A 16224-nucleotide genomic window follows, 5' to 3' on the forward strand; every position below is an offset into this window, starting at 1 on the left:
CAAAATTCTTCTCCATCCCTACCTGAAAACTTTTTTTGAATACCACCTTACCCCAGAATATATGAATTAATTTTAAAAGATAGTTTCAGGTGGGTAGTTGAGTTAGTCTGAAGTAGTAGTAGAACAAAATTCATGTCCAATAGCACCTTAAAGAACAACAAAAATTTGCAAGTGTTGGATTGGACTTAAGAAATGAATCTGAACATATTTGGATGAATTGTTAAGATGAATTGTCAGTTATTCATGTATGCTTGTCTAAAAAAAATCCCCCAGGTTATATTATATTGAATTTTGTTCAAAAAACAAAAAGAGCAACCTTGAATCTATGTACACTGTCTTTTTAATAAACCAGAACTAGTTCCACACACATCTAGAAGATGGGAAAGTTTCTAGGCAGAATATTCCCACCCACTATTCATTTTACAAGTTAAACACTAGGAGAAATCTTGTATTTAACAGTTTCTCCACAAAAGTGTCACTGTTCCTCTTAAAATTGTTCCATTATTTGCATGGGGAAATATGTAATATTTTAGGTAGCAGATTGAATCAAAGTAGCATTTATTATTCTCCAGGCCATTTTCACAAGTGACTCTAAGGTAGGCTTTTATGCATGCTATTTATTCTGGAATAAGTCACTTATGAATAGTATGAATGTAGTACAAAAAGATAAAGAGATTCATTTTAAGAATAGTATATACTTTCTAGTTAAGGATGTGTCTTCATTCAGTTTACACATACAGGAAATACAAAAATCCTTTTGTATCATGCGTGGGTGATTCTCCTGTAAAACTGTCCTTCATTAAACTGACTTAAGTTTTAGAAAAGAAGCAACTTCACAATGAATTAACAGCTGCCATTTAAAAGCTCATAATTAAAATAGAGCATTTAGAAAGCCAAAGATTGGAAACAATAGTATTTGCTTACTTTTTTCAGCACGCCAATGTTTGTAAAGCCATTATGATGTTTTACTGGTTTGGTTCTTGCTGAAGTGGAGAGAGTCAAAGGCTTAATGGCACACACTGCAAATTGGGAAAGCCCCCAAAAATAATTAGAACAAATTGTATAATAAAAAATATTTTGACAAGTGAAAAAAATTGTGACATCATTTGCTACTAAAGTTTTCATGATTAATAACTTAGTTAGGAAAGCTCCCACTCTTGCTTTTTGCAAACTTGCAAAACTGAATTATTCAGAAATGCTTTTTACACAGCTAATAGGACTGTGCTATAAGGAAATGGTTCAGAGAGATGCATTGTAATGTGACAGGGATTGTAGACTATACTACTGTGTAAAGTCTGCTGCTGTAAGTATGCACCTAGTGGATGGATTTTCTACTTCATTTTCCATGTCAATTTGCTTATGTTTTGCTTCAGTATTGTTTCCATCCTATATCACAGGGGTCCCCAACCTTTCTGAGCCTGCGGACGCATTTGGAATTCTGCATGGTGGGACAGTGCAGCAACAATATGGCTGCCACAAAATGGCTGCTATAGCTTACCTTCAGCCACACAGTGAAGAAGAACTGCTGTGGAAGCAATTTCTGCCAAAGCAATGTTTTAAAAAATCTGCACAGCCAATCAATACTCCAATGGTCAATCAGAAGCCATGTTTTGCCCCACCTGGCATCACCCACTTTCTAAAAACACTTGGTAGGCACGTGGAAAGTGTTGGGAATTAGCAAGTGTTTACGTTCACTCATGAAAGAGTTAAACTGTTGTGTTACTTAGTTAGTAAACCTATTTGCATGACTCCACTTAGGTTTTGACTGAGGATTCCCGCCAAAGAAAGGGGAGTCTCCATTCTTAATTAAATAGAAATAGGGTTCTCTATTGGGCAACCAGTTTATTGGGGGGGCAATTAAGTGGAAAGATATACTGAAGTTTTATTGCTCTTTGTTCAGTCTAAGTCAGTCTTCAGTTTGTTTCCAGTCTCTAGACTAGAAGCTAGCAAAGATGTAGCCAAGTTAGCCATTTCTTATTTTATTCCAATGTAACCTTTTATCCCTTTTAAGTAGTAAACTATTTCATAGAGCTAAACACTGGAGTGTGTGTTCTCATTATATCTAATGCGCATTTCTGCTAAACTCTGCTAATCAAAATTGAATATATTCCTACAGAAAGGTGCTGGGGGGCGCAATTGTGCCCACAGGTACCATGTTGGGGACCTCTGCTGTATCATATTTCTGCTTGTTTTCAAATTTCTACTGTATTGTTTATTGAATTTCGCAGCCATTGATCGTATGGACTTACACTGTGTAATCTGCCTTGATTCTCAGTGGGAAAGGGGAACTATAAATAATGTAAATAAATAAATAAAATTTTAAAAATATTACTAACTGTTATTTCCAAATGCTCAGCCACTGCTTATCCATTGTAAAGCAGCATTACGAGAGGGCAACTTCCAGAAGAGAAGCAACAGGTAGGAGGCCAGCTTAACCTTTCCCCTGCACGTCATTTTTCCCTTGCAACTCCCCCATACCTGGCATTCAAGACCCAAATTTTCAGTGGAAATGTGGGTCTGGAACCCTATTTGGGGGAACTGTCTAGGGAAGGAGTTGTTCAGTGCAAGTGTGCACATGAGGCCATTATATTGTCTTGAATAAACCTGCTTCCCTCTAATTTGTTTATACTTTTACTTCATGAAGATAAACTGTATTGAACTACCAAAAGTGACAAACTGCATAAAGAAACTCAGCTTTTTGCTTTTATATCTGGAAGCATTTCTTTGAGCTTTGAATCACGAACACCTTCTTGAGTGAGTTTCCAAAAGTTTTCGTAGTCTTCCTGGTTCTTTAAGATTCCAAGCTTAGTTAATTCATTCTGCAACCCAATAATCTTGAAAGAAAGACAGACCAGAGAAAGATCACATAGAAAATGTTTTTAAAAATAAACAAAATGATTTCCTCTTTGCAATTATAAATAAGCCACTGGCCAGGTCTAAGCTGTGTAGCTTCTGCAATGCTGTCTTGCATCACTGCAGGGACCACTCATTTTGGCTTGTTCCAGGGTCATTTAAACTTTATGGTCTGACTTTGACTTTGTTGCTGACTTGAAAGTTTTCATACTTTTAAAAAAGAAATTCAAAGGGAGATTCCAGTGTGAAACTGCTGAATTAGGATTCACTAAGAGGTTTCTTTCATGTTATCTCTCCCCACATGAGGTGGAGGGGCACAGGGAACTGGGATTTCTTTCTCTATATAAGTGTTTGCTATCTTAGCAAAATCCACCCTGTTACAGGTATTAACTAGTTTGGTGTAAGTAATAAATGATCTCTGTATTTTTCTCTATTACATTTGAATTTCATATAATTACATTTCATTTTATACTTTCTTAATTTAATGGTCCCTTGGCCCTATTTTTTTAAAAAATACCTTTTATATAAAATGACATCATAGTGAGGATTCATTCATTGCATCTGAATTAGTGAGCTTTAGTACACAAAGGCTTATGCTGGGAAGAAAAAGGTGTTTATTTTGAAATAACAAGGCATCTAATATAGCTGTCACATGCCCAAAATCAAATCAAAGAACTTATTGACAGAGCATAACATTAATATCTGTAATAGGACAGATCTCTCACTTCACTCATACAGCATACAAAACAAATATGATAAGAAAAAAAACAAAGTATCAATGCAAAGACTACTTTTGAACAGAAAGTCATTTTTTCATGATTATTGAAAGATTTTCCTATTATATTGGATAAATTAGTCTCCAAAAGTGAAACAAATCTGCATTTGAGAAAAACCTTAAAGACATGCAGATTACAAGGTAGTTCCTGAAGATAAGATGCATTTTCACAAAGAGCTGTGAGTAGCTATTTAGGATCTATTTGTAATTCAAAAAGCAAAAACAAAAACCAACCCCCCCCCCAAACTCCATAAAGCCTACAAATAACTAAGATCTCCATAAAAGCCAAAGACATTTACCACTGCTTCTGATTACTCCATAGTTCTGCTATAAATTATGACTAGGCAGAACCTAGTTTAAAGTTAGTAGTTAAACATCGTTTTCTTATAATTTAGCAAGTGCCAGTACAAGAGTCATCTTCAACATGCAGGGGAATGCAGACTCAACAGGGAAGACAAAAGATGGCATTGATTTGAACTGCTGGATATTATATCCTTTGTAGAAACTATTTGTGGCACAGGGTTACAATGGAAAGCATAGGAAAGTTTAAATCAATATAAATCCATATGATGCTTGCTTTCCCAGGAAAAACAGAGCTCTTTAACGTCCAGGATTTTCAGTATGGACTAAATTCCTTTCAACAGTAAATAAATGAGGGCCTTTCCAAACACCAGTGAAGATCAGATTCAGAACTGCTCTTTTCTAGGTTCCTGAACCTTCTGCTTCCCATCTATAAAGGGTGCATTATTTTTACTTTGGCTCCTTTATTCTTCAGTGATTATTGGAGACAGGGTTTGTACATAGGGTAGGCTTGTAATTGCCACAGTTGGCTGTCTATTGTAACCATTTAATTAATTTATTTATATCCCACCTTTCCTCTTGGCTTTGACTGAACTGAGGAAAGGTTTACCTTCCTTCCTCAAAACTTTCTAGAACATGGAACATCATCTTAAAAATAATTCATAAATCACAGCAACAAAAACAAGTACAGACTTTGAGCTTACCAGGTAATTACTTGATTGTGGAATGGTTTCGAGGTACTTGGCATCATGAGACAATTTGCAAGAGGACACTTTATGACTGTGGATGTACTTTTAAGAAAGAAAATAAATTTTTGATCAGTCTCCCTCCCCCCTCCTTTGGTAGCTGGGAAACCAAGCTCAAAACAAATGACAAGTAAACATTCAACCACAGGAAGCCATTAACAACACTGGGCACCAATTAGGACTCAGCAGGTATTCCTAATACCGCCTAGTGGTTCTGCCCCACCTCAAATGCTTTGACATAACACTCAGAAGCTCCAGCTTAGGAAGCAGGCTGTTTCATTTACTCAGCAATTCGTATCCACATATTCCTGTTGATAGCCTTATAAACTTGTTTGTAGTTTGTTCTCCCTGCTTCCCGTCAGGTTTGTGTCATTAGAAGTTACAATTACTGTCTGCCCAAAAGAAAATACTTCTAAGGAAAGAAGAAATTAAGTTATGGTGATCCCTTTCTTGTCTTCGTGTTCTTCTGAGTATAAGAGAGATATTGGTGGACTGAAGGAATCAGTTTCATAAAGAAAATGTTTGCCAAAAGTACAGCTTTAAGGGAATGGAAGGAAATATTATTTCAACAACAATAAGAAAAAGACTTAAATACTTTACAACCCAGGTCTAAGCATATTCACTCAACAATAAGTCCCATTGTATTTGATGGTACTTATTCCCAAATAAATGAGCACAGAACTGCAGTTGTACAGTAACAAACAAACAAAACTCTGCCTAAATAACCCTCTTACTTTCCAAATAATATTTCAATGGGAAAAATATATGTTTTACCTATAGACATTAGCATTTAAAATATTTTGCTATCCTCTAATAGGTCCTGCCTTTAAATTTAAGTCTCAAATAAATAGATTGAGCTATATAATATTAAGAATGGGGGGACAAGATCTTTTAAGATGTTGCTGGACTCTTTTGTTGTTGTTGTTTTGCATGAACAGGTTTCTGAAAAAAAGTGAAGTAATGTATTCATATGCTGAACCAACACATTTTGAAGGTTTTAAATGAAACCCTTAGCACACAAAAACAATGGCTTTTATGGCTACTTAATTATTTTAATTAAGGTTCAACAATGGTTAGGAGAGAAAACTGTACATGCTCAGAGACAGTAATTAAAAGAGCTATATTATCATTACACATTACTGTTTGTGTGCATTGGGGCGGTGGCAGGGCACACAATAGTCTGAACAGGGCCTTCAGCAGGTGTCATCACGCAAATGGGCAAAATCAACAGCTTCTTGTACAGGCACATTTTCTGTGGTGGCCTCCACCTTATGGAATGGCCTAGCTTTCTAAAAATTGTGAAAATGGAATTATTCAGGAGGACTTTCTTTCACAGGTAATAGGACTGTGCTTTAAGGAAATGGTTCAGAAACACACATTGGTCCAGGGGTAATGAGTGACTAATATACACTATACTGCCATGTAATGTCTGGCGATGTAAGTATGCATCTACTGCATAGTGCTGTGTTGTTGAATATGCCATATCAGTCTTCTTATGTTTTGTTTCAGCATGGGTTTTTTTCAATATGTGTTGGATTTCTGCTTGTTTTCAAATTTCTATTACCATTACTGTATTTTATTGTTTACTGAATAATCCAGCTGATGTTCACATTGATTTATGCTATGTAATCCACCTTGAGTCACACAAATAAATAAATAAAATGTGGCTCTTTTGGTTAATGGGAATTGCCAGTGCAGCTCTCAGTAATTCACAAAGTGAGTATCACTGCATTAACCCTTCTATGAGAGCCAGCATGATGCAGTCATTAGAGCATCAGTCTAGGATCTGGGAAACCCAGGTTTGAATTCCTACCAGGGCCAGACCATCTGGTAGGTGACCTTAGGCAACTGATTAGTGCGCCAACTATGGAGTATGCCATCTAGCCCTGTTGTGCCCCCCTCATGTTTGCATGCTGTCTGGGCAGTGGTGCTTCAGCAGGAAGATAAGACGGCTTGGGAAGACATTGCCTGCCTCTGAGCCTCTACAGAGTGAAATTCTTCCTTCCCTCCTTTCTTCAAATTTCTCTTTGATCAAAAAGGAATTGATTAGAAAATGACTCCAAATTCCTAAAAAAAAGGGCGGGGGAAGGATCATTGGTTTTTGGGGAGAAATTCTATACCCAGTGAAATTTCTAGGTGAGCAGCAAGGCTATAGAAGAGAGGAGAGGCACAATCTCAAATTTTAAAAACAAAGCTATACGTTAGGTACTCTGATACTATGTTAACGACATTGAAAACTCATGTAGAATTCTTCCCCTCTCCTCCACAACATTAGGAATTCTTACTCATGTTGTGATGACATCATGTATTTCGCACTTACATCATCTCCATCACAACCTATTAACAACTTTTGGTAAGGGATGGGGAGAGATTATGTCACACTATGGGTAAGTGTACAATGAATGAAGAGGACAGTTCAATGAATGAACATTGTTTTTGGCAGGAACCTCATTCAGAATGTTGGACTAGGATCTAGGAGATCCAAGGTTGAAAACCTGCTCTGCCGTAGAAGCTTGCTGGGTGACCCTGGGCCAGTCAAACACTTTTAGCCTGGAGTACCGAATCAGGTTCAAGGTTTTGGTACTAACCTATAAAACCCTATACAGACTGGGACCGGCGTATCTGCGGGACCACCTCTCCCCATATGAACCCCAGAGGACTCTTCGCTCTACCGATAAGCATGTATAACTGTCTCAGAAAGCAATTCCTCTTTGACTTTTAATTAAATATGTCTGTACGCATTTTATCATGTTTGTTTCTAAATTATGAGGCTAATCTCATCAGAAAGCTTATTTATATTGCTTTACAATTCTTACACAGACTAATGCTTACAAAAATTCAGTCAAACCAGTGAAAAATGGTATAAAAAGAGTTCAGTGGCAATATACTATAAGTTAATGTGATCTAATTCAAGAAAAAGACAATACAAGAGAGCAAATTTACAAAGACTGGGATGATGTAAACTTCAATAGTTTTAAGTTAAATGAATGTGGCTCTTTTGTGTTAACACACCAACCCATCCTTGCACATTCAAATTAGCTTTACACTAAGGGATACAACCCAACTTTCTTCTAGTCTAAAGCTCTGAAAGTATTATTTCTTACAGAGAGACTTTGGTGAAATAATTGTCCCTTCTTCATTCCTGATGTATTTTTTTAAAAAAAGAACACTGTTAATTTTTTTCTTCCAGATGAAACAAATCCCAACCATTGTTCAAAATGATTCTTTCATTTAGCACCATAATTAAAAATTCAAAAGATCACAACCAAAAGAGTCTCTGGTCTTTCACTGATCATGTAGCTGTAAAAAGAACTGAATGCAGTTTTCGCCTGTTAAATATGGAGAAGTGTTTCCTTTAGAAGAGGAAATTCTCTTAAGGAAGTTGTTTTAAGATAAATAAAAGTTCAGGATGAAGCCAGCAAAAGGTGTGAAGGATTTCTCTTTGATTTCCCAATTTGTGTATTTGGGCTGAGACACAGACTACATTTTATGCACATATTAATAGGATGCTAATAAGCCTACAATCTCTACTTTAGCATGGTTCTGTAGAGAGAGAGCCTGATATATTAGCCTTCTTAAGAGAGAAAGTGTCTTTTTCCCTGTAGCGAGATGCTCAGGCTCTGCGCTTTAGAATTCTGAAGGGCGGTGAAGAAAAGACCTCTGAAGTTCTTTATTTTGGTCCTAGACAGTTCAGTTCTTAAATTAGTCAATTAAAATTTTTAAAAAGTTGTGCTGTGTTACACTTTTAAAAAATAAAGAAAATGATTTCCTCTTTGCAGTTATAATTAAGTGGACAAAAATTAACACAGTTGGAACAAGCAGTATTTTAAACAAATTTTTATGCACTTAACACTAAAGTTCACAATAGTATTTTATGAGGCAGCTGAGATCTCACTGAAATTTTTGAAAAAGATAATTAAAAATCATTTGTTTGATCTAGTCTATATTTGTTATTTATTTACAAAATTTATACCCAAACTTTCTGCCCTCATTAGGGCCACTGGGAAGCAAACAGATTAAAAACTTACATAATAAAACCACATCTTAAAAACCATTAAAACCAACAAAACCCCACATTATTAAAACAATTAAATCCAAAGCAAAAATATACATAAAAACACCAATTAAAACACAGGCCAGGAAGGAAGAATCACTGAGGGAACACCAAGCAAAACAAAAAAGTCTTTACCTGCTAGTGGAAGATAGCAACAGAGGGGGAAAGACAAGTCTCCTTGTTCTTTTCAAATATTTGAAAAATTTGCGCCAAACAGCACAGACCTTCTGCGATTAAAAGTATCATATTTATATAAACAGTTTTATTGTGGCATAATATTTACACAACAGCCCAAATGTATGCATTTTTCTAAAAACTGAGGGAGGCCTCAGGAAGAACATACATTTGCTCTGCTGAAGCCTGAGCCAGCAAGTCACAGAGCACACCAGAAAAATTCAGCAAATTATCCTGTAAACACCGAACAATTTTAAGTAGGTCAAATATTGCTAAAGTGTAAATAATTTCCTAATTTGCTTGGTATTACCATTTCTGCCAAGTGACCTGAAAGGCATCTTCACTATTTGGCAAAAGCAGAAGGGAGTCCTCCAAAAATGTCTCCATGACTACAGCCTCGGAAAGTGCAAGTTCTTTGCTTCTGGTTGCAGAACAAGAACAACCAGTAAATATTCCATATTTGGTCTTCTGCAAGCAGTGTATGTATACACCAATCCATTTCAAAACAACAGCTTCATGAGGGGCTACTTATGCACAGGCTTGGGGAAGGTTCCCAGAATCCAAGCTCTCCTTTGAAAGTATAGCACTAGAATTTTAATATTACATCTGTAAAGCAGTAATAACTACTGCAAAGATGTCACATATTTGCATTGTTTCTCAGACACATATGTACAATACAGTAGCTCTTTTAGGTGCTTCTGGAAAGCAGACCCACATGCCACACCACAACATACCACCTTTGAATTTTCTGTAACTTTTAAAGCTTCTTGCTCTGTACCAAGGGGGATTTTTGTAGGGCCAACCCAGGGTTTTCCAGTGTTTGAAGCAAATTAATGAAAAGTGTTCTCTCTCTCTCTCTCTCTCTCTCTCACACACACACACACACTGCATCTTATTGTATGGCAAACCACATAACAATAGCACTTGATAAGGAAATTAACTAGAATACTATGTAACTTCATTTTTAACTATTCCATTTCACTAATATTTATGTTACTTAATCTGGACTAAATATTATTACAGATCCCTGGGCACCATTACTATTGTAGAGCTAGATCCAAAGTACCATGAATGAAATGTCACTTGTGGAATAGAACTTTTCCATCCCTCCCCTCCTGCTTAAGACCATTGGGAGCCAGGGTGGTGGTGGTTATCAGGGCCCCCCAATGAACAGTGGTGGAGTAGAGATTGGCACAAACCTAAATACAGACCAAAAAAACCCACGAACCAGCCCAGTTCGGGGTTCACAAACCAGGGTTCGTGGAAGCTCGTTTCCATGAACTTCCACGAACTGGACTACTGGTTCGTTTGGTTCATATTAAAGGGCCAGTTTAAATGGCCATCTCCACGGAGGAAATAGCCATTTAAACTTTTCCTGCCACTTGCAAGCAGCAGGTCCCTTTAAACTATCAGCTGGCAGGCAGCAAAGGGAGATCCCCCCCTTGCCACCTGCCAGCTGATAGTTTAAAGGGACCTGCCACTTGCAAGCAGCCAGGGCCCTTTAAATGGCCCACCCCCACCCCCCAGCTCTTCACCCCTTCCCAAGCCCCAGCCCCAGCCTCCCACTTACCTTCCATCCCTCTGATGCTCCGCAGGGCAGCAGAGAAGGCCAAAAACGCTCTTTCTGCGGGCCTGCAGGGCAGCAAAGGAGGCCTCCACCACCCCAGCATCAGAGGGAAGGTAAGTGGGGGGCTGGGGCTTGGGAGGGAGTGAGGGGCTGGGGGACTGGGGGCTTGGGTTTGGGCCATTTAAAGGGCCCTGCCTTGCAAGCAACAGGTCCCTTTAAACTATCAGCTGGCAGGCAGCAGGGGGAGATTCCCCTGCCTGCCAGCTGATAGTTTTAAGGGTCCTGACCCTTGAAAGCGGCAGGAAAGGGCCCTTTAAATGATTAGATGCCCCTTTCCCTGACAGAAAGGGGCATTTAAACTTCACAAACCACAAACCACGAACCAGTTTGTAACTCGGCCAGTTCCGTGCCCTTGAAAGCGGCAGGAAAGGGCCCTTTAAATGATTAGATGCCCCTTTCCCTGACAGAAAGGGGCATTTAAACCTCACAAACCACAAACCACGAACCAGTTTGTAACTCGGCCAGTTCCGTGCCAGTTCGTGGTTCGTGGAAACCCCACAAACCACGAACCCCAAGGTTTGGTTTTTTTCTGGTTCATGCCCATGTCTATGATGGAGGATCTGCAGTGGGACTAGAGGAACCAGTAGAAAATGTCCACCCTCTTCCACTGGTGGAAAATGAGTTTTGGATCCAAATAATGTACTGGAATATCTCTAGGTCATCTATAAGTATTGAAGACTTTGGTAAATTCTAGAATACCAAAAGAAGCACCCTGTCCAAAATATTTACATACTTGAGGGAGGTGTCCCTGAAATTTTGGCATTGCAGAGGGCTATCTGTAGCCTGTGGCAAGTTCTATCAGTGCACTTGCCCCAGGCTACTGTTTATTACATAAAAGACTAAAGCTACCTGCCTAGCTGGAGCAGCACAGTGGTAAGAGTGTTGGACTAGGACCTGGGATGACCGGGTTCGAATCCCTGCTCTGCCATGGTAGCTTGCCAAGTGACCCTGGGCCCGTCACAATCTCCTAGCCTAACCTACCTCACAAGGATGTTGTTGTGAGAATAAAGTGGAGGAGGGGAGGAGGATGTCAAAAGTTGCTTTGGGTCCTGATCATTCACCTGACTGCCACCTGACTGCTTCTTTGGTGGAGGAGTTATTGTGAGGGATATTACATTGCCTGAAATGCAAGGTAATAATATTATTAAATGTCAAACACAACCAATTTGTTTGAGATTGACAAATTTACTATGCTAAAGAACACCAACATCTATCTAATCCAGTATTTTCTTTCTAAAGGTAGCTAGCCAGGCCTCTGAGTAGGAGATGATGCCAGCTCTCTCTTATCTGATACTACCAGGGTATCTTTTCATTCATACACACTAGTTTCATACATGAAACTAGACAATTCTATCTTTTCCTCCTATAAAAAAGACTCAGCATGGTTTAGCGGATTAGAGTCTGAGTTTAAGATCTAGGAGACCCAGATTTGAATTCTCACTCTGCTAGATGAACCTGGGTCAGTCACATACACTCAATCTAACCTACTTCATAGAGTTGTTGAGGATAAAATGGAGAAAAATAAATGAAGTAAATTAAAATAAAAGTCCTACCTTTTTTTCTTTGTGCTTAATATGTTGGACTCTGAAATTAGACATCTTAATCTGAATTCATTGCTTTTGAATTCTCTCATTCAGCAATGCCTTGTAATGTTCACACAAGACTTTTCTCAGCCTGTATAGGTTCTTGAAAGTTTCAAGATGATGCTGAAAGAAAGAAAGAAAGAAAGAAAGAAAGAAAGAAAGAAAGAAAGAAAGAAAGAAAGAAAGAAAGAAAGAAAGAAAGAAAGAAAGAAAGAAAGAAAGAAAGAAAACTATGATGATTTTGAGGGGCTAGATACCACCCCAGAGGATTTTAAATCACTTTACTACCTTGCCCATTACACTGGACAATTCCAGGATAAAAATAAATGTGTGAAGAGAATTCCAGCTGGGCTATCAAGCCTACACCCAAGCCCATGACAGCTAACTAAGGCATGAAACAAACTGACAGGGACAAAACAGTTTATTTCAGGTTTTAAATGTGCCAGCCAAGGTGAAAGAACCCTTCTTAGGCAGGCTTATTACATATACATACACCAAACCCTGCTGAAATACTGCAACATCTTTGTACACTCATTTACCCAGACAAGGGAATTTAACCAAAGATCTGATACCTATACCGATCTTGAACCAATACACCCTTTAAACTTACCCAATGTGGTGTAGTGGTTAGAATGTCAAACTAGGATCTAGGAGACCCAAGTTTGAATCCCTGTTCTGCCACAGAAGCTCGCTGGGTGACCCTGGGCCAATCACTTCAACCTAATCTACCTTGCAGGGTTGTTGTGAGGATAAAGGAGGGGGTATAATATAAGCTGCTTTGGGAACAAAGACACAGTATAAATGAAGGAAATAAATAAATAACCCTTCTATCTCAATCCAAGATTCCAATTGCCAAAAACCAACTGTCAAATCTTAACTCTGTGCTTTAAACCAGCAAACGTCTCCTGTTGACTAGTTTAAAGCACCACTCTCATGGGCTTTTGTGTTGCTGGGATAATTTTGACTGCTCTATCTGTTGCAAAGATATTCAATATTATGTCATGGGGAATGGAGAAGGCTAAGAAAGTATTTCATTTCCAGCAATAGGAGTTTCTTTAGGTCTGACCATACAGAGGTTTTCTGCATTCTCATGCTATAAAATTATCTTTAAACGATCAGCAGTGAGTAGGACACTTTCTATAAAAATCAATCTAAAATTTAACAAATTAGTTATTTCTTTTTGTACAGAATCCAGACAACTTCCCTCAAGCCTGCTTGCGGGGAGGGCAGAATATAAATACGGTAAAATAATAATAATAAAAAATAATAATGAAATGCTTCTGTTTGGGGGATATCATATTTTCCCAGAATCAAACCAGGACCTATTATTGCTGGAAAAATATATGAAGATATGAAGCAGCAAGCTGTGTTGCTCCAATACACAGTATCTTTTTACTAAGAAAAATATTAGAAAATAAATTGTGTGCTCTAGAACTCTTCATCCTGGTGGATGGTCACAACAAAAAACAAACAGGGCTGGCTAAAGCATTTACCTTACATTTGAAAAATCTTATCTGAAATACAAAATATGTTGCAGATTTAACTAGATTAGGTGAGGCTTGGTGAAAAAAAGCTACTGGGACAAAGAAGCAAAAAAGCTTCCGCTTTCTCTTTAAGAATATAAAACCCAGGAGTAAATTGGATGGGGAAATGTGGCTCTTTCCTCATAGTATGATTTCTACAACACTATTCTACTAGCACAATTCTGCACTGCCACCTACTGTTGTACTTTAAGTCTAACTCTGGCTAGTACATTTACTTCAGTTATTTGCAACACACTGAATAAATTACAGTAAATCCGTCAAGCTTTGTTTATTCCATTCATCCCAAACTACTATTCAGTTTTATTCCTACCTTGCCACCCCACATCTACCAGACCAAAACCTCATGTTGAAGAGAATACTCTCTGCAAAATCACAGCATATGAACAGCAAGCTGTGCTGCCTCTTTCAAATGTCACTATACTTTGCTTTGGGGTAAATTGCTACTGCTAACAATGTGGCTGCATACAAAGCTACAGAACAGCATCCAAGTTGTAAAGAAGAGTCAAGCTAGGATCTATAGAGATAAAAAGTAATATTGATATATACTGCTCCCTTGAAATTGATATGCTCATTTGTTTATTTATTTATTCCACCCTCCCCGCACAAGAGGCCCAGGGCGGATTACATCAGGTAAAATACTGGGTTTTAGTTAAGGCACATTAACTAAACAAACTGCACGCAGAAAGCTCTCATCCAAGTTAGAGAACCAATAACTGTTTATTTATCTAAAGAAATATATTTACATAAGTTTAGTGGAGAGAAAGAACTAGTAACTGATCTAACTAGCTAGTATGGCTTGAGATTGAGAGTAGGCCATCTGTCTCAGGAGGAGACACCATGCTGCCTCTCCTGGTGCATGCAGGGAAGAATGGAGAGAGGAGGGGGAGAGAAGGGAAGGAAGTTCCCCTGGCAGGAAGGAGACTGATAGCAACCTATCTATCTAACTGACTCTATGGTTGTTGCCTTCCTTCTTCTCTGCTGGCAGTCCTAAAGGTCTGTGCGAGAGACATCGCCAATCCCTTGTTCTAACAGTAAAAAACATTTATAATAAAAACTTACATCTTAAAACAGTTTAAAATCAACAGACAGCATAGCAATACAATACAAATTTAAAAATATACAAGATAGCAGGCAATCAATCTACCACTTTAAAAAAGCTGTATGGTGGACGGCCTCTGATAGGGAGGGATCCGAGCTTCCCTTCTCCTCTGTCCAGGCCGGTGGAGGCCTAGTCTAGCCCGAACCATATGCCTGGTGGAACATCTCTGTCTTACAGGTCTGGTGGAAAGACAGTAAATCCTGCCGGGCCCTGGTCTCACTAGACAGAGAGTTCCACCAGGTTGGAGCCAGGACGGAAAAGGCCCTGGCTCTAGTCGAGGCTAGGCGGGCCTCCCTGGGGCCAGGGACCACCAATAGTTATCTCCTGATCAGAGTGCCCTCTGGGGCACATATGGGGAGAGGCGGTCCTGCAAATATGCTGGTCCCAGTCCTCCTAGGGCTTTCTAGGTTAATACCAAAACCTTGAATCTGATTCGGTACTCCACTGGCAGCCAATGCAGCTGGCGTAATACTGGTGTTATTTGTGTACTACTTGATACTCCGGTGATGACACATGCCGCTGCATTTTGGACCAGTTGCAATCTCTGGATCAGACTCAAGGGAAGCCCCACGTAGAGCGTGTTACATTAATCCAGCCTAGAGGTGACTGTTGCCTGGATTGCTGTAGTTAAATTGCGGGTCGAAAGGTAAGGGACAAGCTGCCTGGTCTGTCAAAAATGGAAAAAAAGAAGACCTGGCAACTGCTGTGACCTGAGCTTCTATTTTCAAGGAGGCATCTAGGTTCGCCCCCAGACTCTCGGGACTAGCATAAGTAACGCCCCATCGAGGGCAAGAAGCTGGAGTCCTGAACCTATGCACCCACGACTCAACTACAGGACCTTTGTCTTCGTAGGATTTAATTTCAGCCGACTCTGCTTCAACCATCCAGTCTGCTTCAACCATCTCTGCACAATACCAAAGCCACTGGTTTTTAAAGGTATTTTGGCATCTCCATTAGGAGCGTCACTTTATTTTGTGAAAGTTTCTTCTCACTCTTTGATGTATTGTTGTTCATTGTATTAATAACATGAATATAAAATTGACAACCTGTATCCTGTAAAATAGCAATTATAGATTAAAATAAGGTTTTACTGGATCCAGCACTACGGCTAGAAAAGCAAGTTAAGGCAGCAGCCAAAAATGCTTTCTATAACCTCACGCTAGCCTGGAAGATGGCTTCCTACCTTGACATGGCTGATCTAGCCACCTGGATCCATGCTATGGTAACATCCAGACTTGACTATTGTAATGCACTATACATAGGTCTCCTATCTAAGTTAACTAGGAGACTCCAATTGATGCAAAACACCACAGCTTGGCTGTTATCAGGAACACGATTATTACTCACATCCTGTAGTCACTCCATTGGCTACCTATCAGTTACCATGCTCAGTTCAAGGTATTAGCTATCACATACAAAGTTCTTTACAGTCTCAATCCAGCTGCCTCTCTCCCTATATCCCTTCACAG

At 38.9% G+C, this 16224-nt stretch overlaps 1 protein-coding gene across 2 annotated transcripts in view; it reads right to left on the reverse strand.

Annotated features, from left to right (window-relative positions):
• LOC129343633 (uncharacterized) overlaps positions 1–16224 on the reverse strand; it is a 101011-nt gene that overhangs the window by 47263 nt on the left and 37524 nt on the right. For both annotated transcript variants that reach the window (XM_054999968.1, XM_054999958.1), the window contains exons 4-7: positions 12083–12235; positions 4633–4719; positions 2747–2834; positions 925–1019 (exon numbers count right to left, since the gene is read on the reverse strand). In XM_054999968.1, coding sequence (XP_054855943.1) covers positions 925–1019; positions 2747–2834; positions 4633–4719; positions 12083–12127 — 315 coding nt within the window. In that variant the 5' untranslated portion in view covers positions 12128–12235. The remainder of the gene's footprint in view (positions 1–924; positions 1020–2746; positions 2835–4632; positions 4720–12082; positions 12236–16224) is intronic.

The sequence above is a fragment of the Eublepharis macularius genome, chromosome 1, assembly GCF_028583425.1.
Source record: "Eublepharis macularius isolate TG4126 chromosome 1, MPM_Emac_v1.0, whole genome shotgun sequence".
Taxonomy (NCBI): domain Eukaryota; kingdom Metazoa; phylum Chordata; class Lepidosauria; order Squamata; family Eublepharidae; genus Eublepharis; species Eublepharis macularius.